Here is a 23,111-nt window from a genome sequence, read left to right on the forward strand (position 1 = left end):
CCCTCAGGCTCCAGGGAAGGGACTGAGGACTGAGCTCACAGGAGCGAGGGCAGCACGATGGGTGAAAGACGTCACCCCTACCCCTGAGTGTCTCATCCCTGTGCTGTCCTTGGTCTGTGGGATGTCCTCACATCTGCCCCCTTCAAGACCTCCCCCAGGGAACATCAGGTGACACTGGGCAGGGACAGGGGGGGGGGAGCTGATTTGCATGAAGGCCCTGCCCCCACTCATGGCTCTGGGAGGCATCAAAAGGCCTGAGGGCCCCACCATCCAGCCCAGGAGGCTGAGGAGACTGCGTCCCAGGAGTGTCCCCACCATGGCCTGGACGGTGCTTCTGATCGGGCTCCTCGCTGTCGGCTCAGGTCAGGGGCCGGGGCTCTGCATCCTTGGGGGGCACCTGCGGGCCACTCTCAGGACCTTGTCTCCATAACAATCCCTGTCTCTCTCCTGTCATTTTAGGGGTGGATTCTCAGACTGTGATCCAGGAGCCGGCGATGTCAGTGTCTCTTGGAGGGACCGTCACACTCACCTGTGCCTTTAGCTCTGGGTCAGTCACTACTAGTAACTACCCCAGCTGGTTCCAGCAGACACCAGGCCAGCCTCCCCGACAGCTGATCTACAGCACAAACAGCCGCCCGACTGGGGTCCCCAGTCGCTTCTCTGGAGCCATCTCTGGGAACAAAGCCGCCCTCACCATCACGGGGGCCCAGGCTGAGGACGAGGCCGACTATTTCTGTGCTCTGGGGAAAAGTAGTACTAATGCCACAGTGATGTAAACCCATGGGGAAGTGGGACCCAAACCTCCTCCTGTGCTCAGAGGGCTCAGCCCTTAGAGGCAGGAGAGGCAGAGGGAGGGTGGGGACGCTCAGCACCACCAGGGCGAGGGAGGCTCCGGCCCCATCTCCTGTCCAGGGGTTCATGGCCAACAGCCTCCTCCAGTCTCCTCGGGGGTGTGGCCACCTCTCCAAGGGGACCCCTCTCTGCCTGTCATACTGGGGAGGGGGCTCAGCTCCCAATTGCATCAACCAACACTGAGCCTCAGAGACCCCTCCACTACCAGCAAGACTCTTCCTATTCAAACAGCACAAACACATATGTCCTCACCATTCATTGGACGGCGCAGGTACATTCATATTCTTTTAGCATCGGAACGGAAGCACTAGCGGGAGCTTGCTGGAAACACAATTTCTCAAGCTACTGGATCAGAACCTTGGTTTGGTGTGTGTGAATCTTGGATCAACAAATGCCCCCCAACAGTTTATGAACATCAATGCTCCAGAAGTCCTTCAACCCCTATTGCTATGAAATCACCCTGAGAATTGCCCAGTCACATTAACATCCCAGGATGCAATCACTCCCCAAGTAACACTCAGAACTTCAGAATCCTCAGAAACAGATTAAATATTTCAAATTATGATCAGAATTTGGAGGAATGTCCACAAACCCCTGTTCTCCAGGGACATACTTGGGCTACTAGAAGATATTTTATTATTTAGAATTGGTTTGGAAACCCTGGTAGCACCTCTGTGCTGACTCACCTGGGCCATGAACCCAAGGGCAGGGCCGGGAATGTGTCACCTCCCAGATGTTCCCTGAGGTCTCCAGCACAGGCTATGACTGGAAGGAGAAGAGAAGTGTGAGTTTTGGGGTTTTATTTCCCTTCCTCTCTATAGAAAATGATATTAGGAAACTATCATGCTGAGGTCACTCAAAATGTGAAGGAAAAGCAATATTTGCAAGGATATGTTAGGATTACACTCATATATATGTAATCACATATTTATATACAAATATGCCATATGCATATATGCATATGCATATATATATATGCATGTGCCAATATACATAAAATTACATTTTCTCAAAAAGCAGTCCTTTAGTCAAGGCCACCCACCTGATTCCTAAACCCAAAGTCTCCCTCAACTGACCCTCTGGAGGCTGTGCCTCCGCAGCAGGGAAAAGTCATTGTGTGGCAGCTACGACTTCCCCAACAAAGGCACAACAGGCCCCTGTGTGCAGTGCATGCTGGGAGACATGGAACTCAAGGGAGATGTGCCCAGTGCATGCAGATCAATCGTCAGGACTTCTGGGGACAAATGGAGCCTATGGTCTCCCCAGGGCCTCCTGCTCCCAGGTTAAACACCAAGGGACTGTGGAAACTAAGAAATTACATCTTATCTGTCAGTGCCGCATTCTAGACAAGATTTGCACAATGCTTGAAACTGGACTTGGACAGAATCTATTATTTTTATTTAAAAATATATTAATTTTATCAAAATCACTGATTTCTTTAAAATTTTTGAATGGTTTATTTTACTTCCACAATGACAGTAATACTGAACATAAGCAGACAACCTAATGAAAACTTGGCCTGTTTATATACTGTAAGTATTGTCAAATGAAATGAGGAATCAGTTCAGTTTAATTCCATGTTTGCCATTACAGATATTTAAGTAGTTTATCACTGCTGTTTCAGACCTTCTCGAGAAACACAAATCCAGAATCAGATGTCCTGGTTGGTAGATTTTATGAAATTTTTAAATATGAAATAGTAAAGATCCTACACAAGCTTTCACAGAAAATAGAGAAAGAGTAATATCCAGTATGTTTTATGAGGCCAAGTTTTCAATGACTTTATAAACAGACAAAATACTTAAAACTACAAAACCAAGATTTTTTATGAACATAGATACGGGTCTACCATGAAGTATATGAATATTGAATCTAGTAATAGACAAAAAGTGGTCCATCCAGAAATTCTGTGGTGATTTAACATTTGAAAATCACTCAATAGAAATCACACCTTAAGGGGAAAAAATATATGTGATCATCTCAATAGATGCACACGTGAAAATATTGAGCCACTCAACATTTGCAGGGTTTTTTTTTGTTTTTGTTTTTGTTTTTTTGGTCTTTTTGCTACTTCTTGGGCCGCTCCCGCGGCATATGGAGATTCCTAAGCTAGGGGTCGAATCGGAGCTGTAGCCACCGGCCTACACCAGAGCCACAGCAACGCGGGATCCGAGCCGCGTCTGCAACCTACACCACAGCTCACGGCAACGCCGGATCGTTAACCCACTGAGCAAGGGCAGGGACCGAACCCGCAACCTCATGGTTCCTAGTCGGATTCGTTAATCACTGCGCCACGACGGGACCTCCATCATTTGCAGTTTTTAAAAAAATATAGGAAAAGAAAAAGGAAATCTCTCAGTAAACTGGCAATATAATGGGATTTTCTCAACCTGATTAAGTGCATTTATGAAAAGTCTATCTCAAAAAATCACACTCAATGTTACAGACGATGTTTGCCCCAAGATCAGGGACCTGCTCTGGCACACAGTAGATCCCAACATCCTATATGAGTCTTTGAGATTACACAGCATTGGGGTTAGAGAGGCAGAGTTGAGTGTGGCAGGGATTTAATCAAAATTTCACCTCCCTGAGGAGATGGTCTAGTTACATGTCTCAGGACATTTCACTTGTTTGCTAATCTACCTGAAAACACGTAACTTTAGTACAATTGATTTCAGAGAGGTAGCAGTGGTTGCTGGCTTGAAGCAAGATCCTACTTCTCTGCTCAGGAATCGAACCTGGGAGGCCTAGATGAAAACCAGGAATCCTAGCCACTAGACCAGCTAGAGGCTCGAAGTAGAATTGCCTTGACTCTTGTCTCAATTGAAAGCAAGAATGTTTCAAGGAGGCACAGACTGTAAAAACAGGTATAAAATTTATTGTTAGAAACACAGTACAACATGTGAGAGAGCACAGAAACACAGAGCATTAGTCTATTTATCTAAGGTAGAAGTAAAGCAATGATACATACCAAAGGAGAAGTAAGAGTTCAGGCATTCCCCTGAATGAGGAGCGCGCCACAGAGGTGATTTAAATTACTTATACAGGACAGTTCTTCCAGCTCTTTGTCTTCCTTTGGCCAGTTAACTTGTTTTACCTTTCACACCTGACCAGATCTAGGGCCCTCCCCTGATCCAAATGCTCATATTTCAGCCAAGATGGATTCTAGAGCAGAGCATGGCAGGAAGGTTATCCAGACTTATTATGGCTTGACATGCCCACCCTTTTTGACCCAGAGGAGTCTCTCTGCACATGTGTAGTTGGGGTCTTCCTGATCCTGAGGATGGGGAGGATGTGACCTCTTTGTTCTGCCCAAGCAGGGCTCAACCCTGATTCCAATTCTATCATCACCATTGTTTACCAAGTTCACAGAAGACAAGTACCAGTTATTTGCTTTGTGCCTGTTGTTATTTCTATCTTGTAGTATAGATAGGTGGCTGGTTGTAAATGTCTATCCTAGAGTCCACCCATCTCCCGCCTCAGGAAGAGTAAATATGAGGCTAGTTGCAGTTGTCTATCCTGGAGTCCCTCTATCTCCTGCCTCATAATCATGAGAAAACAACAGAGCAACCCAAATTTGGACACATTCTTAAAAATACTACACCAGTGTTGTCCAAAATTCTCAAAGACAGGAAAAGCAAGGTAACTGAAAAATGGTCATAGATTGGAAGAGTCCAAGTAATCACGATTTTAAAAAAGGCAATGTGGATTCTGGGACTGGATGCAGGAATGCAAAAAGGACATGAGGGGAAAACTTGTGAAATCTGAATAAAGCCTGAAGTTTAGTTAATATTATCATACCAACATTAGGTTATTTTTGTTGGTTGGTTGGTTGGTTTTTAGATTTTTTTTTTTTTTTAGGGCCTCCCCCACAGCATATTCCCAGGCTAGGGATCAAGTTTGGAGCTGTAGCCACTGGGCCACGCCACAGCCCACAGCAACACCAGATCTGAGCCATGTCTGTGACCTACACACAGCTCATGGCAACACCAGATCCTCACCCACTGAGGGAAGCCAGGGATTGAACCTGCTTCCTCATGGATACTCGTCAGATTCGTTTCTGCTAAGCCATGACGGAAACTCCAACATTAGGTTCTTGTTTTCGAAAAATGACCGCTGTTATGGAGCACAGCCTCCCTGAGCCTCCCTTGGCTCCAGCCCGAGAACAAGGCTAATTACTTCCACTCAGTGTGGGCCGGTGTCCTCCAGGTTCACAAGTGCTCGGGCCATCATGGAAGGAAGATGACACATGTTTGGTGGGGCTTCAGGAGTCAGCATCAGGGACACTGCCATGGATGCCGCGCCTCCCTTCCCTCTGCAGAGGGCAAGTCAGGCTGTCAACCAGTCAGCAGGTGCCTTGACTTGACAAACCAAAGGACATCTTCCCTGGATTCCTACAGTACTGGTCTTGTCCAATTGATTCTAATTTCTTGGCGAATGGAGCCTATTCTCCTGGATCTCATTGTTCACCTGTGTCATTTCTTCTGTATCTACTGTGTGGGATTTTCATTATCTTCACCTAATCCAGAAAATCTCCATATATCCTCTCAGCTCTCAAGTGCTCATCACCCGCCCCTCTGCTATAAAGCCATCAACTCTCATCCTCTCTCAGACCTTTGGGTGCAGCTGTGGTCCCCTTGGTCTCCCCACCAAGGGGAAAATGAGGAAGGCAGCCCTTGTATCTCAAGGGCCAGCTCTACAAGGCAGGGATGAGGCTGTTGAGCTCAGTTTGAAACAAGCTTTGATAAGCAAACAGACCCAGTACAAGGTAGGTACCCAATACATATCTGCACATGCAGACACACTCTCACCACAGGGATTCATCATATGGGCCCAGAGAGCTGAGGGTCAGCCACCCAGGATACCTCCACAGGCAGGAAGAGGACACAGTGAGCCTGTTCTGTGAGAGACCACTCAGCCTCTGTAAGTCTCTATCTACTAAAGTTAGAGGAAAAAGGAAAACAAACTCATTCTGAGAATATATGCATCATAAAAAAGGAAGCAGTACAGAGAAAACATGGGTGCAAACATGTATGTGAAACTTAGTTCAATTCATAGTTAATAGAATTTCATAAAACACCTTCAAACATAGTCAAATGTAAACACATTAAAAACTGCCTTTTCAAAAATTTGAGTTACAAAGAAAAATAACATTTGAAATAACAATATCCCTATATGGAGTTCCCATTGTGGCTCAGCAGTAATGAATCTGATTATTGTCCATGAGGACAGCGGTTCAATCCCTGGCCTCACTCAGTGGGTCAAGGATGTGGCATTTCTGTGAGCTGTGGTATAGGTCACAGATGCGGCTCGGATCTGGCATTGCTGTGGCTGTGGTGTAAGCCAGCAGCTACAGCTCCAAAATGACCCCTAGCCTGGGAACTTACATATGCTGCAGGTGTGGCCCTAAAAAAAATCCTTATAAACACAAAATTTAAATGTATCATAGGATGAGGGGATAAATTAGGAGTTTGGTTAATAGATACACATTACTATATATATAAAATAGATAAGCAACAAGGACTGACTTATAGTATAGGGACCTATATTCAACATCTTGTAATAATCTATATGGAAAGGAATCTGAAAAAGTATATACATAGATACATTAAAAAGTACATATATATAAAACAAACTGGATCTCTTTGCTGCACATGTGAAACACTGTAAAGTAAATCAACTATACTTCAATTTAAAAAGTAATAAAATGGAGTTCACTTCTCCTGCAGCAGGGTGGGTTAAGGAGCTGGCATTGTCACTGCAGTGGCACAGGTTTGATCCCTGGCCCAGGAATTTCCACATGCTGTAGGCCAAATTTTTTTTTTTAATTTGACATTTTAACTTTTTTTTAATATAATCATTTTTATTTTTTTCCATTATAGCTGGTTTACAGTGTTCTGTCAATTTTCTACTGTACAGCATGGTGACCCAGTTACACATACATGTATACATTCTTTTTCCTCACATTATCATGCTCCTTAAGTGACCAGACATAGTTTCCAGTGCTACACAGCAGGATCTCATTGCTAATCCATTCCAAAGGCAATAGTCTGCATCTATTATTAAATTAAAAGGAGTTCCCATCATGGTAGCAGAAATGAATCTGACTAGGAAACATGAGGTTGCGGGTTTGGTCCCTGGCCTCTTCCAGTGGGTTAAGGATCTGGCATTGCCATGAGCTGTGGTCGCAGATGCGGCTCAGATACCGCGTTGCTGTGGCTGTGGTGTACGCCAGCAGTTGTATCTCCAATTTGACCCCTAGCCTGGGAACTTCCATATGCTACAGGTGTGGCCCTAAAAAGCAAAAAAAAAAAAAAAATTAAATTAAACATAATAAAATGTATCATAAGATTTGTTTACGTTACACATAATGATTATGAATAAAATATCATATTATCTAAGTGATTACTTTGGATATTTACTAGTCCATTTTTTAATTGGTTCATTTAAAAATCTCACAGTAATCCACCAACTAGTGACACATTCATCAATAGAAATGTCAAACTGACAGTCTTATTTTCCCTGTCTATCCTCATATGATTCCTAAAACAAATCAGTTGAGATTCTGGCAATGGCATTGCTGTAGCTGTTGCGTAGGCCGCAACTGCATCTCCCATTCAACCCCAAGCACAGGAACCTCCATATGCCACAGGTGCAGGCCTAAAAAGACAAAAAAAAAAAAAAATTCTGGCAATGTAGATGTGGCACAGCAGGTTATGGATCCAGCATTGCCATAGCTGTGGTGCATAGGGCAAGTGTGGCTCATGTTCGATCCCTGGCCCTGGGAACTTCCACATGCCGTAGGTGAGGCCAAAAAAGAGAGAGAGAGTGACTCTGGTAACATACTCCCAGAATTTTCCTAGTGATACACAAAGTTCCATTTTGTTTTTTTGGGATTTTGCTAATGAGATAATCATTTTGCTGAAGCTTAATTTTTTTTAAACAAAATAACATATACTTGATGTCCTTTCAGGCTACAGGTTATTAATTTTTTTTTAGACACTTCTCCAAAGAGGATATACAAACAGCCAATAAGCATGTGACTAAAAGCCCAACACCACAAATCATTAGGGGAATGCAAATCAAAACCATAATTAGATACTACTTTGCATTTAGAATGGTATTACTGAAAGAATAGAAAATAACAAGTGTTAGAAAGGATTTGCAGGGGTTCCCATCATGGCTCAGTGGTTAACGAATCTGACTAGCACCCATGAGGACACAGGTTCCATCCCTGGATTAAGAATCCAGCGTTGCCATGACCTGTGGTGTAGGCCGCAGACGTGGCTCGGATCCTGCCTTGCTGTGGCTGTGGTGTAGGCTGGTAGCTACAGCTCCAATTCAACCCCTAGCCTGGGAACCTCCATATGCTGTGGGTGCAGCCCTAAAAAAAGGCAAAAAAAAAAAGAAAGTATTTGCAGAATTTGGAATGCTTGTGTATTGTTAGTGGGAATATAAAATGATGTAGCCACTTCAGAGGATAGTATTGAGGTTTCTTAAAAAATTAAACATAAAATTACTATATCATCCAGAAACTTCACTTCTGGGTAAGTGCCCAAAAGAACTGAAAGCAGGGTCTCCAAGAAATATTTGTTACCCATGTTAATAGCATTATTCACAATAACTAAAAGATAGAAGCACCAAGTATCCATCAATGGATAGATGAATAAACAAAATATAGTACATACAAACAATGGAATATTATTGTACCTTTTCAAAAAGGTAGGAAATTCTGACACATGCTACAACATGGATGAGTCTCAAAGACATTCTTCTATGCAAAATAAGATGGTCACAAAAGGACAAATCTTGTATGACTCCTCTAAAAGGGGCACCTAAAGCAGTCAAATTCATAGACACACAAAGCAGACTGTTTTCTCAGTGCTGAGGGAGGGGAGAAAGGGCAGCTACCATTTAGTGGATGTGGAGTTTCAGTTTGGAAAGATGAAAAGGTTCTGGAGATGGGCAGTAATGATGGTTGTGCAACAATGTAAATTTACTCAATGCCACTGAATTCTATACTTAGAAATGATTAAAACGGTAACTTTTGTTATGAATATTTTACCATGATAAAAAAAGAGGAAGGTTTCTATTTTCCACAGTTTCTCTTTTCCAAGAGCAGTGGAAAAATACAGGACTAGGAAAGTGTGCCTGAGTATTCAGGATAGCCTTCCTTTTTTGCTGGCCCTGCGGCATTATAACAGAACAAGACATCTGGAGTTGCCTCATTGCAGGTGATTCATAATGATGTCATCCATGCGATAAAACACACTGATGTGAGTTGGGACCCTGCAAAGCCTGAGAGTACCCAAGACCATCCTCAGTTCTGACACCAACTGGAAGTTCAGATTTGAAGGACTACATACCCCACCCAAAGCTGTTATATTCATAAATGTGGTTTATTATATCAAAAGGATACAGATTAAAATCCATCATAGGAAGAGGCACTTGGGCACAGTCCAGGAGAATTCCAAGTGCACGCTTCCAGTTACCTTCTCCTGGTCAGAGACAGTGCTAACATCTCCCACACCAGTGTGTGATCCTATTTATGGAGGAATGCCGACCAGGAAGACTCACCCAGGCTTGGTGTCCAGAGTTTTTTGAGGGGTTGGTCACATAGATTGGTTGACTTTAGTCTACACCAAACTGGCAAAAACAAACAAACAAACCTATAACCCTCAGTTTTTGGTCATTTTTTAAAAAACCCTCCAAAGTAGGAGTTCCCAGTGTGGCACAGCAGAAACAAAACTGACTAGTATCCATGAGGACACAGGTTTGATCCCTGGCCTCACTCAGTGGGTTAAGGGTCCAGTGTTGCCATGAGCTTTGGGTTGCAGACGTGTCTCAGATCTGGCGTTGCTGTGGCTGTGGCGTAGATTCAACCCCTAGCCTGGAAACCCCCATATATCGCAGGTGTGGCCAAGAAAAAAAAAATTCTCCAAATTATACTATTAAAATAACTCTGGCTTAAGCCAACTGCTTATTCAATGTGAGATTCTAAATAAATAACTCCAGTAGAGTGAGTTGTTCATGAAACAATTCTTTTAGTCATTCAAAACACTCAGATAAGAAATTAAGATTGTAGGAGTTCCCTGATGGCTCAACAGGTTAAGGATCCAGTGTTGTCACTGCAGCAGCAGCTTGGGTTGCTGCTGTGGCATGGGTTAGACCCCTGGCCCAGGAATTTCCACATGCTGGGGATACAGCCAAAAAAAAAAAAAAAAAATTAAATTACAGACACTGAGGCGGGATTTCAACAACAGCTAGAAAAAGAACTACAAACAGGAAGGAGCAAAGCAGAAACAAGAAATGAATGTGGATTGGCCTGGGAAATACAGTTGCACTGTCAAAAAGATACATTACTAGTTTCTAGCACTTGTTAGAGGGGAGGCCACCAGGGGACACTGTGAATTGTCTCAGAGGAAGCTAATGATTCAGATTTCTAGGACCCAGAACCATCTGTTCACTGGCCCCAGAAAATATTTTAGAGCAGCTGTTTCCTCCCAGGGTAAATCTTCAGCACACAGTCACCCTGGCCTCGCCTCTGATGGGGCAGCTGCAGTCTGGGCTGAGAACTTGAATGGTGGAGGGTCTGGTAGAGGGCTCAGATTTGCGTAATGCACCCCTCAAACACACCCACTTCATGCAGGAAGCTGAGCAGGAGATAAGGGGTCATCAGAGGCCAGTGCCTGCTCTGAGACAGGGATCCTTCCAAGTCTGCACCATGGCCTGGATGCCTCTACTCCTTCTCCTCACTCATTGCCTAGGTTCACACAGATGCAGAGACCAGCCTTTGGAGGAATCCCTCTGCCTTTGTTCCTCACTCCTAACATGTGTCTCTTTTGGTTTCAGGGTCCAGTTCCCAAGCTATGGTGACTCAGGAACCCTCACAGACTGTGTCCCCAGGAGTGACAGTCACTCTCACCTGTGGCTCCAGCATGGGAGTGGTCACCATTGGTCACTATCCATGCTGGTTCCAGCAGAAACCTGGCCAAGCCCCTAGGACACTGATTTACGATACAAATAGTAAACTCTCTTGGACCCCAGCCTGGTTCTCAGGCTCCTTCCTTGGGGACAAAGCTGCCCTCATCCTTTCAAGGGCCCAACCCCAGGACCAGGTTGAGTACTACTGCTGGCTACACTACAGTGGTGCTCAGCACAGTGACAGAGCCACAGGAAGGAACCAAGACACAAAGATTCCTAACCTGATATAGTATATACTACCAGATATAGTATTCCTGACTTCACAGTGGACAGAACAGGAAAAATTGCAGGAAAACTGCTGCATGTGTTAGCTGGAAGCAGAACAGACTGGGCATTTGGGAAAATCCACATCCAGAACTACACCTATGTTTTCAAGCATGCATTAAACCACTGTCTTTCAAATTTTAATGTGCACACAAATCACCTGAGCATCTTGTAAAATGGGAATTCTGATCCAATGAGTCTGGAGTGAGGGCAGAGATTCTGTATTTCTAAAAGCTCCCTGCCTCACAAAATCCAGCTGCGGTGAGGGATGATATATATACATTTGTCTTTTTAGGGCTGCATCCACAGCATATGGAGGTTCCCAGGCTAGGGGTCTAATCAGAGCCGTTGCTGCCCGCCTATGCCACAGGCACAGCAACATCAGATCTGAGCCGCATCTGCAACCTACACCACAGCTCATGCAACGCTGGATCTTTAACCTGAGAGAGGCCAGGGACTGAACCCACAACCTCATGGTTCCTAGTCAGATTCGTTACTGCTGTGCTATGATGGGAACTCACATATATGTTTTAATAATAGCAAATCCTTAAGAATGGTATCAAATTAAAACAAGAATTGTTGGCAGACAAGAACTCAGAGAAAATGCTTACATCAAGAACTAATGAGTTATGGGAGTTCCCAACGTAGGTGCAGTTAAGAATCCAACTACAAGAGTTCCTGTCATAGCTCAGTAGTTAACAACTAGTATCCATGAGGACGTGGGTTTGATCCCTGGTCTTGCTCAGGGCGTTAAGGATCTGACCTTGCTGTGAGCTGTGGTGTAGGTCAAAGATGCAGCTCGGATCTGGTGTTGTTGTGGCTGTGGTATAGGCCAGCAGCTGTAGCTCTGATTCAACCCCTAGCCTGTAAACCTCCATATGCTGCAGGTGCAGCCCTAAAAAGACCAAAAAAAAAAAAAGAATCCAACTGGAGCAACTTGGGTCTCTGCAGAGGTTCAGGTTTGATCCCTAGCCGGCGGGTTAAAGGATCCTGCATTGCTGGAGCTGTGGCATAGGTCGCAGCTGCAGCTCAGATTCAATCCCTGGTCCAGGAACTTCCATATGCCATAAGCACAGCTATAAAATTAAAAAAGAATGGTAGGAAGGAAGAAGGAAGGGAGGAAGGAGGGAAAGAAGGAAAGAGGGAGGGAAGGATGGAAGGAAGGAAAGACTGATGAGTTAGAACTACAGAAAATGCCACGCTCCATACATGGAGGCTACTAGAGAGGACAGCTGCAAGTTTGGAGGCTCCCTTTCCTTTTCTTTCTTTCTTTCTTTTTTTTTTTTTTTTGTCTTTTTGCCTTTTTGCCTTTTCTAGGGCCGTCCCCGCGGCATACGGAGCTTCCCAGGCTAGGGGTCTAATCAGAGCTGTAGCCGCTGGCCTACGCCAGAGCCACAGAAACGCGGGATCCAAGCCGCATCTGCAACCTACACCACAGCTCACTGCAATGCCGGATCCTTAACCCACTGAGCGAGGCCGGGGATCGAACCCAAAACCTCATGGTTCCTAGTCGAATACGTTAACCACTGAGCCACGATGGGAACTCCCAAGGCTCCCTTTCCTTAAGAACAAAAACAAAACCAAACTAACGTAGGAAAAGACCTCTTCCCACATGCGCCCCCGCTCTAGCTCCTGCCCAGGGTCCACTGGTGCAGAGTAAATATGGCCCCAGCCTGTGGTCACTTGTCTGACATCCCAGTAGCTGTTTCCTTTTCGAGTCACTAAATGTGTCAGCCTGGGGAGATGATTTGCATACTTTCTCCTGCAGGGTTTGGGGACCAATCCTTCCTGGCAGGCAAGAGGGATGTCGGGCCTCTAGGAGACACACCTTTTGGGGTATCTACACCAAGGCCTGGACAGCTTTGCTCCTCCTCATGCCCCTTGCTCCTCATAGGTCAGATGGAGACCCTCTGGGGCTTTACTGGCAGAACACCGTGGAGAGAGTTCCTGCCCCACTGGGGTCCACAACCACTCCCTGACATTCTCATCTCTGTCACTGCTTGTAGGACTCACTTCCAAGGCTGAGGTGACTCAGGAACCCTCACTGACCACAATCCCCTGGTGAGAAAGTCAGTCACCTTATGGGTCCAGTGCCGTGGCCATCACCACCAGTAACTATGCAGACTGGGTCCAACCGAAGCTTTCCCAGGGTCCCTGGAATCTGACTGGTAACCACACTCACAGAGACCCAAGTGTCCCCGAGCCATTCTCTGGTTTCCTCCTTGGAAGCAAAGCTGCACCCATCATAACAGGAGCCCAACCCAAAGGTGAAGCATTTCACTACTGTGCTGCCACAGTGACAGCTCAACAGAAAAGTGACACTCAAACCTCCTGGCTCAGCTCAGAACCCTTCCCTGAGCCCCTTCCTTTTCTTAGCCCAGAGGCGGTTCTTGGTTTGGGGCCTCAGGACCATCAGTGATCATGACTCAAAAGAAATGGGTCACACTTAGTGTTTGAGCTTCAGGACTATAACTGGTGAGCAAGGAGAGCTTCCTTTCTCTGCAGGTCTCAAGCACTGTTCTCTTCTAGTAGTATTTCTCCCTTTTTCCTTAGTGAGCAAAGCTCAGTAATACCTGCTTTGATGCACAGAACTGCGACTGCCTTTCCCCTCTCCCCAGCTCTTAGTGGGCATGTGACAAAGCCCTTGTAAATAACATACAACCTAAACTGTGGTGTAAGACTTCTAGAGACCTTCTTTGAAAAACAGGATGGCTCTGCTTTTGGTGTTTCTGTATAAGCTCCTACTGGGAAAAAAACCCAATGTAGATATCAACTACATATTCTGAACAAAATCTTGAAAAGCAACTATCTGAACAAACTGCACAGTGAAGAAAAGCAGGAAGATTTTGGATGGAAACTGATACTTTCAAGAAGGGTATGATGAAACAGTTTCCCAATCTGTGTGGCTTTTAGACTAGAGTCAGTATGAATTGGTATGGCTAAAACTCCTAAATAAACCCCAGAGTCTGTCTGTCCTGACGACACGAACCAGAGTCCAGGGAAACCACAGCCACAGGGAAGGAAGAGAATCCTAAAAAGAAAAGAGCCATCAAGGGGCAACCTGAAGTTTCTGCCTATCTCTCTGGCTCATATCTGAACCAGACATGCAGTAGGCAGTTCCCAAGAAGCCTAAACAAAAACAAAAGGACTGACTGGTTTTGAGCTACCTACCATCTGAGAGGCATGCTGCCCATGTAGAAGCTCTAAGAGCCTCAAGGGTGTGGTGAGCTCAGCCCACTTCTTGTTCTTCCCATGACATGGGGACCAAGAGATCTAACTCAGTCCAATGCAAACCTTCCTCATGAGCGGAGAGGAGCCCATTGACACATCCAAGACTTTGCGAGGAGCCGCCATTTGCTAATACTCACTCTTTGAAGAATCTTGCCTGTCCCCAAACGCTTCTCGTACACAGAAGGAAAAGAGCTCTGTCCATTCTTCCTCCAGGAACCCAATGTACAGATTTGAAATGTGTCACCCATGTCCCTCCTTCAGAACCAAGACTCTCTTCCCTCCAACTTCCAGGAGTACTGGCTGCTAATGGCTAACAGCCGGGCCCCTCTCTGGTAATTCCCTGGCACCAAATAAGCTGACCTGCACGGAATTACACTCCTTACCCAGGGGTGGCCACATCAAATGATTGCTTATTACAGGAATATGAGGACCTGGCCATCTGCCACAATTTGCATTGTCTGAAGGACCCTCCAGCTATGGAAATCTGCATGGGGCCAGGTATTGCTATTCCACTGCAGATCAGTTTCTTCCTCTGTGCCACTCTCCTCCCTCACTCCTTTATAGGTCGTTTCCAATAAAACCCTAGCAGGAACTTTCCCAGCTCAGAGATTGTTTCCTGAGGAGCCCACCATAGAAGAGTGACATTTTACATTGCCATTGATTTGGTGAATGCACTTTTCCATTCCTATCAAGAAAAAAGATCAAAAGCAACTCATATTTGTGGGATGGACTAACGGTATAACACTGATGTTCTGACCCACAGCTACTTTAACTTTTCTACTCTGAGTATCCTAAGGGACCTGGGCCATTGGGACATTCCACAGAACACCACACCAATCCATTCTACTGAAGACATCATATAAGACGTGGAAAGCATGGTAAAAACCTTGATATAACAAGTGCTCTAGATGAGCCCTCTGAAATTTTAGAGGCCCATCACATCAATGAGGTTCCTAAGGTGCCTTTACTCTGTGACATGACAGGACATGACCTCCAGAGTAAGACCAATTACTGCATCTCACAGTTGCCACTCTTAGGAGAAAAGTACACACTAAGTCTCCTCTTCAGTTTCTGGAAGCCTGTATTCCACCATTGGGACCTCTGCTCCATCGGATTACCAGGTCATACAGAAGTTACTAGCTTTAAGGGGCCCAGAACAGACAGGTGCTCTGAAGCTATGATGTACACAGCCGGGCCATTTGAATCCCATGACCCAACCCCCACCCCCTCACACAGGTATTAGGCAAGCCCTAAAAGAAAAATCACAGTGTAGCCATCTAGATTTCTGTTGCAGCAGAGAACCAAACACCATTCAGAAATCAATTCTGTCAAATATATCTCAATTTTAAAATATTAAAAAATGTTTAATATTAAAAAGCAATTTGATAAAGAAACTGAAAATTCTGGTAAACCAAAGAAAGAAAGAAGGAAGGAAAGAAATCAGATCTGAAATGCTCCCAGGCCCTGTTTGAGACCAAACATCTGACTATGGCACAGCCTATGCAGCCACATTACTGAGTGGGTTCCCGAGGAGCCGGAGCTGAGAGAGCAGGAGAATCCAGGACCATGGCTCCTCTACTCAACAGGAAAGTCTAATGTTCATGAACAAGAGTAAAGAAGAGAGATGGTGATTCATTCAAACACCCGCTTCCCCAAATTCCTCCATCCAGTTCCTGCCTGGGGGTGTCACAAGCACTGAATGTGACCTCTGAGAAAACTCAAAACTCCAGACCTGAGGGAAGAGGGGTTGCAGACATGTGTGCATCAGTCAGTGATATTCTCACCATGGACAATAGAGGGGGCTGTGAGCCAGGGCCTGGGAAAGCTAGGCTGTGAAAGGGTTCTCCAGGCTCCCACTAACACATGGTCACTAATGGGGAACAGCTCAGCAGCTGTGAGTGGCCACCTTGCACCTGGAAGAGTATTCCCCGGAAGAAGGCGCATCTGCATGAAAGCCCCACCCCACAGGGCGGTAGGAGTTATAACAAGAGCGGTGGAGGCTGAGTCTGTGCTGAGGGGTCTTGAGAAGCACAGCCCAGGGCGTCTACACCATGGCCTGGGCTCCTCTCCTGCTCACACTTTTGGCTCTCTGCACAGGTCAGGGGGACACTGAGTCTGGAGAGGGAAGTTGCAGGCAAGGGGGAGTGCACCTTCATGCCCCTGACCCTCTCCCGAGGGTCACTTTGTTTTCAAGGGGTCACTTCCCAGATGGTGACTCAGGAAATTTCACTGTCCACAACCTCTGGAGAGACGGTCACACTCACCTGCGGGTCCAGTGCTGGGGCTGTCACCACCAGTAACTATGCCAGCTGGGTCCAACAGAAACCATACGAGGTCCTCTGGGGTCTAATAGGTGGTACCAGCACCCAGATTCCGGGGGTCCCTGCCAGATTCTCTGGCTCTCTGCTTGGAGACAAAGCCACCCTCACCAGCTCGGGGGCCCAGTCCAAGGACGAGGCCAACTATTACTATGTTCTGTGGTTTAGCAATTGTTTCCACCGTGACAGATGCAGGTGGGGAAATGGGACATGAGCCCCCGGGCTCAGCCTGACCCTGTACTGAGTGCAAAGCTGAACACAGGAAATGGTCTGGCATGTGAGAGGAACATGAATCTTTGGAGGCCAGAAGGCAGACTGAAGGGGGCTCCACGAAGATGGCTGCAGTGCCCCCCACCTCCTAGTATTCCTGCCCTGTGTGGCCCCTTCCCTTCAGTGTGGGCTGTACCAAGTGACAGGGGTAGTTGAGTTTGAGGACTTCAAGCTGACCACGGAAAATGACAAAAAGTACTGTTATGAGATGGCAATAACAGAGAGAGAGCTTTGTTTGGTGTGACACTTACAAAGGTGAACCTTTCAGAAACAGTAAACCTTCCAGAAATAGTGGGAGAGAGCCAAAACCAGAAGAGTAAAAACTCCCAGGTAGGAGGGAATCAGACAGGGGCTTGTAAGTCTAGGACATGCCACTGAGCGGCACAGGCAGGAATCTGAGTCAGACAGCTACAAAAGGTAAAGCAATTTAGGATCCTTTAGAGCCCAAGGACTTTTCTCATTTAGGGGAGCAATTTTTTTTTTTTTTTAATGTGGAAGTGCCTGGGCCAGGGATTGAATCCAAGCTGCATCTGCGACCTATGCAGCAGTAGCTGCAGCAATGCAAGATCCTTAACCCTCTGGGCCAGGCAGGGATCGAACCAGAAACACCACAGAGACAGGCCGAATCACTAACCCACTGTACCACAGCAGGAACTCCACAGTGAGCAAACGTTAAGTGCAGATTCATGGGGTTCTAAACGGCTAAATATATGCTTATTTGGTCTATATTTAAAGCTAATGGATGTGTGAAAATTTGATTTTGGTGCATGTGGGCTTAAGCTCATGGCCACAGCCTGCTGTAAAGAAGTAAACAACCTAGGGGCCCACATACAGAGGCCATCTTTAACCCACTTGTATAACAACTGGATTCCAGCAAGTAAGACACAGAAGTGATGGGAGGTCAGTTCTGATACTAGGTTACAAAAAGACAGTGGCCTCTCTTGGTTCCTTTCTCTTGGATTGCTGCTCCTAGAGGAGCCTGATACAACCCCACAGGAGGCCCATGTGGTAAGGAACCAAGGCTGCTCCAACCAAGCCTTCAGGGGTGTGTGGCCTCTTACGGTTGCTCACCTGCAACTATACACCAGGCACTGTAGCAGGCTCTCAAGCTCTTAATCCCAGTACCCAACCCCCAGCATCCTCACTCCATCCTTATCATTTACTATTTCAGGTTCAGGTTGATTTGAATTTTTTTTTTTTCCTTCTCTCCCCTCCTTTCTACTTGTTGTCCTTGCTTCTTTAGATGATAATTTTATAGATTAATTCCCTATTCTTACTACCTGTATCTTCTATACTTCTCCACTTATTCATCTAGTTCAACAAGTATTGATTCAATACCCAACTATGAGTTAGGCCACATTCTAGGTGCTGAAGATACAGACAAATGACCTCATGGAGAATTTGTTCTAGAGGGAGAAACAGAAGTTCCCTGGTGACTCAGTAGATTAAGGATCTCGGGAACATGGCCAAAAATAAATAAGTAAACATAAATAAATAAATAAATAAATAAATAAATAAATAGTGAAAAGAGACTGGAGAGAAAAATTGTATTATCACGTTACAAGGTGATAAGTGCTGTGGATAAAAATAAAGTAGAGGAGTTCCCTTCGTGGCTCAGCAGAAACGAATCCAACTAGTATCCATGAGGATATGGGTTCAATCCTTGGCCTCACTTGGTGGGTTAAGGATCCGGTGTTGCTGTGAGCTGTAGTGTGGGATGCAGATCGGCTCGGATCCCGTGTTGCTGTGGCTGTGGTGTAGACCAGCAGTTGCAGCTCCAATTCGACCCCTAGCCTGGGAACCTCCATATGCCACAGGTATGGCACTATAAAGCGAAAAAAAATAAAAATGAAGCAGAGATTAGGATACAGCTTGATGTGGGGATACAACTTTAAATCATCTGGTCAGTAGGCCACACTAAGATAATATTTGTGCAAATATTTGAGGTGACAGAGCAAGGTATGCAGGGCACTGAGGACAACTGTTAAGTGTTTTGGTGCAAAAAAATCCTCTTACGAGTTTATTACCATTATTCTGGAATTCCTGTCGTGGCGCAGGGGAAACAAATATGACTAGGAACAATGAGGTTGTGGGTTCGATCCCTGGCCTTGATCAGTGGGTTAACAATCCAGCATTGCCGTGAGCTGTGGTGTAGGTCGCAGACACAGCTTGGATCTGGCATTGCTGTGGCTATGGCATAGGCCGGCAGCTACAGCTCCCAATAGACCCCTCACCTGGGAATCTCCGTATGCTGTGGGTGTGGCCCTAAAAAAGACAAAAAAAAAGTTTATTACCATTATTCTTCTTTATATCTTTGAGAAATTATACTTATTTAAATCTTGATGTTCACCTTCAATGATTCGGATTCCTGCTAACTTTTTATGGTGTACACATCTTTACAGGAGTGTTTACTTTGTGTCCATCCCACAGGGGTCTCAGCTATTCAGGCTAGAAAGCCACAAAGGAGAAGGCGCTAAAGCCTGAGGCTTAGCCTGTGTTAGTCCTGCTGAATTTAAGCAGGAGGCATGATATGCCCAGGAACAGATCCCAGACTTTCTAGTGTGGTAGTCTATCCTCTTATGTCACTCTGCTCCAGCTAGGTGACTACAGGCCACACCCCCTACTCCCTTGATTTCCTCCTAAGAATGATTTTTTTTCTTTTTTGTCTTTCTCTATTTCTTTTTTAGGGCCTAGAGGGGACTGAGGAGTGAAGAAACACTCACAGGCAGTCTGCTGTACTGCTGATCCCTGCTGCCCTATTGTTACACTACAAATTCATTTTGGCCTTAGCTGGGGGTTTTTTTCTTCTGCTTTGTTTTTCAGTCTCTTGGTGGTGATACTACAGGCAATCCAGCCAAGGCAGCAAGGGAGAAAGAAAAGGGCCAAACTCAAAAGCTTTCTGTCAACTCTGGCCTCACAAAGAAGCCTGGTCCTCCAGTCCTAAGTCCCAGAATGCTGCGTCCCACTCATAAACAAGGTCTCTGCTTCCCTACCTGGCCACCAGTCCCTTTTTCAAAAACATTTCCACAGGTAATTGCATGCCTCTCTTCTAAGGACTCTCCAGGAAAACTTGCCTCTCCATCACTTCCTGAGGTGCTCTGCTTAATGTCAGGAAGGAGCTTCCAACTGACAACTTCATAGGCACACTTTACTTTTCAAAGAACTTTCCATCTTCCTTTTCTGTTGTTTGTATGGGAGGGAGCCACACTTGCAGCAGGCAAAAGTTCTCAGGCCAGGGATAGAACCCATGCCACATCAGTGACCCAAGCCATGGCACTGACAAAGCTGGACCTTTAACCCACCGAGCCACCAGGGAACTCCTTCAACATAAAAAGTTTTAAAGAAAAAAATCTTTTAAAATAAAAGGTTATAAAAAAGAACAATCCTAAGGAATGTAGAAAGTATATAATGAATTGAGAGAAAAATAGAGAACAACAAAATTTGTTGGGATAATAAAGCAAGAGTTGCTTTTTGGAAAAAGTAAATCAGAGACATTGATAAAACTGTGGCAAATCCAATGAGGGGAAGAGGAAATTCATTCCAATATTAGAAATGAGAAATGGAATGAGATTCTGAGAGGATAATATTAAACCCCAAGTGGAATTATTTTTGTCCCAAGAAAGGAAGGCTTCTAATAGGAAAGTTGTGAATCCAGCTGAGCAAAATCTTGCATTTAAAAAAGTAATTGATTGTCTCAGCAGATGTTATATACAATAAAACTACACATTCTTTAAAATCTAAAGATAGAAAATTCAGTAAGCCATATACTCATTAACTTTGACAGTAAAGAATTTCTCATTAAAATCAAGAAGAAACCTATTTACACATCATTGTTTAGAAGTCCTGGCCAAAACAGTAAGATTATAAATTCAAAAACAAAAAAAAAAGCCACATTATTGGTGAAAAGACAACACAATGAAAACACTTTTTCAAAAAAAAATTTATTTCTATAACTGCTAGTTTTGCTTACAATTTTTGGCAACATTAATAAAATAATAAATTTTATCTCAAAGAACAAGCAAAATAGACAAGGAAATTCACAAAGGGCAATAACAAAATAGTAATCTTGACAGATACTCAATATATCTGTAAACAAAACAAAGTAGCACTGGCTTAAAAAAATATAGAGGTATCAATAGAAAAACAGAGAAAGCTCCTGAAAGAACTCAACTCACTATTAATTGTCTTTTGGTTGCAGGCACAAAAACTGACTCAAGCTAACTCAATTCTAAGAAGCAAAGCCCTTGATGATTATCTCTTCCCAGTTTTTTATGAAAACCTAGGAAATTTAACTAGATTTGGGGAGAGAACAAGAGTACAGAGACTTAAAGTGCCTTTAAGGAGGAGGAGGAAAAATGGGCAGGAGGAAATTTCATGGTGTGATTTTAACAACACTGGTAAAGCTCAATATACTAAAGTCAAGTGTCAAACAATTAGGCGAGGTAGCAAGCCATGCAGGCCTAGGAGAAGAGCATTCTAAGAAGGAGAACAGCACTTGCAATCTTTGGATTGGGAAGAAATGGAATTTGCTTGAGGAAAAGCAGGGCCAGTGTGTCAAAAGCAGGGTACCAGTGGGGAAAATGGTAGAGTAGCATGACAGAGAATGGAAGAGAGGAGGTAGTCAGGGGCCATATCACACAAACCTAGTTGGCAATAAATAACAACTTGCACTCCTTAGGAGCATACTTTAGTAAAAAAGCAAAGAACAACTGTGTTGATAACACCAAGTAACTGCAAAAACACAGAACTAAAACATTCATATATTTACCATAGGACAGAATAAGGGAAGTAAATATGCAAACGTCTACACATCTACTTATATATAAAGTTCCACCTGAGACCAGAACATACACACACACACACACACACACACACACACACACACACACACACACACTCTCTATACCTAAAGAAAGGGGTTCAAGCCAAAATTTTAGCAAAGTGCTTTGGCCCAAGCAAAGTAACTAGAAAGGCCTAGTAAAATATTCAAAGTGCAAATCAATCAATCAATCAAGCATTGAGCAAATAAATACATCAAAATCTACACTCAGTAAATTATCTAAAATATGGACAATATACTTATAGCAACCTTGTTATTTCAGTCCTTCGTCCTCAATTCTAAGAGGGATGCCAACCCCTTGATGATTGTAACTGCTAGCATCTTGTAAAAGCCTAGAGAATTGAATTACACTGAGGAGAGAAAAATGGGGTGGGAAGAGACAAAGAAGAAGAAAGAGAAAAAAAGGAGAGATTTCTCCTGGCATACATCCCAGGTTCCTTGAGTGGTTCCTTCTGCTAGGTACCTAGGTCAGAGGTGGAGCAAGACGGATAGCACTACAACACGCATAGCGAGACAACTCTAGGAACCCCAAGGAGGCAACCAAAGCTGTTGTTCAGGAACCAATACTCAGAGGGTACCCCACAGTTCTGTGAAGGCGCCCACGGAGATGACAAGGAAAAACGTTCCCCCATAGTATAATCAGAGATTAGACAGCTGGATATATTAGGTGAAAGATAGTAACTCTAAGACCTGATAATTATTGAAATAAGCTATTTCTCACACATTAGAATGTGTCAATTACAACAAAAACTCAATTAGTTTGATAGAATCATAAATTATACACACAAGAGAAATAACTGTTAATTGTAATATATTCATGTCCAAGGCAAGATACAAAATTGCAAACTTCACATGTTCAACTAGGGTAAGATACATGTACATGAAAAAATGTAAGGAAAAAACCTTACAATGGTTTTAATCACCCTGGGCTATTTTTATCCACTGTTCTTGGACAATCCCACCCCAGCTTAAGGGTAACAGAACTAAATATAACCCAGTTCATAAACTGGAAAGACTCCATGTGTTTGGCCCCGTTCAGTTCAAACTATGGGTCCACTACAGTTCAAACTATGGATGTCAGGGCATCTTTTCCTTGGGAACCTTTACTTTACTGCTCTGAGAGGCATATGGCTAGTTTATTCTGACTAAAAGCCAGCCAGATGAGAGAGAAGAGGGCACAAACTGAACTCCCCTTTTGATCATGCAACAAGAGGTCCACTGGCCCAAGGGTCTGTTCTATTAATTATCTCTGCTTCTCCATCTGAAGCCAAAGATATGCAATGCCTGCCTGATGCCTGCAGAGGCCCCTCACCAAACAGGCATTTTATTTTAATTAAGCCTGGTTTTCTTGG

At 44.5% G+C, this 23,111-nt stretch overlaps 1 protein-coding gene and 1 gene segment (V, D, J or C); one reads left to right on the forward strand and one right to left on the reverse strand.

Moving 5' to 3' along the window:
• The window catches only part of LOC125116370 (solute carrier family 5 member 4), a 231,698-nt gene that overhangs the window by 196,004 nt on the left and 12,583 nt on the right, over positions 1 to 23,111 (reverse strand). For all 5 annotated transcript variants that reach the window (XM_047761549.1, XM_047761552.1, XM_047761550.1 and 2 more), the window contains exon 3: positions 1,539 to 1,617. The gene's annotated coding sequence lies outside the window, so the exon portion shown is untranslated. The remainder of the gene's footprint in view (positions 1 to 1,538; positions 1,618 to 23,111) is intronic.
• LOC125116941 (immunoglobulin lambda variable 8-61-like) lies at positions 209 to 791 on the forward strand. The segment is given in 2 exon segments: positions 209 to 362; positions 460 to 791. Coding segments are annotated over 2 exon segments (471 nt in total).

Source organism: Phacochoerus africanus, chromosome 15 (genome assembly GCF_016906955.1).
Source record: "Phacochoerus africanus isolate WHEZ1 chromosome 15, ROS_Pafr_v1, whole genome shotgun sequence".
Lineage (NCBI taxonomy): Eukaryota > Metazoa > Chordata > Mammalia > Artiodactyla > Suidae > Phacochoerus > Phacochoerus africanus.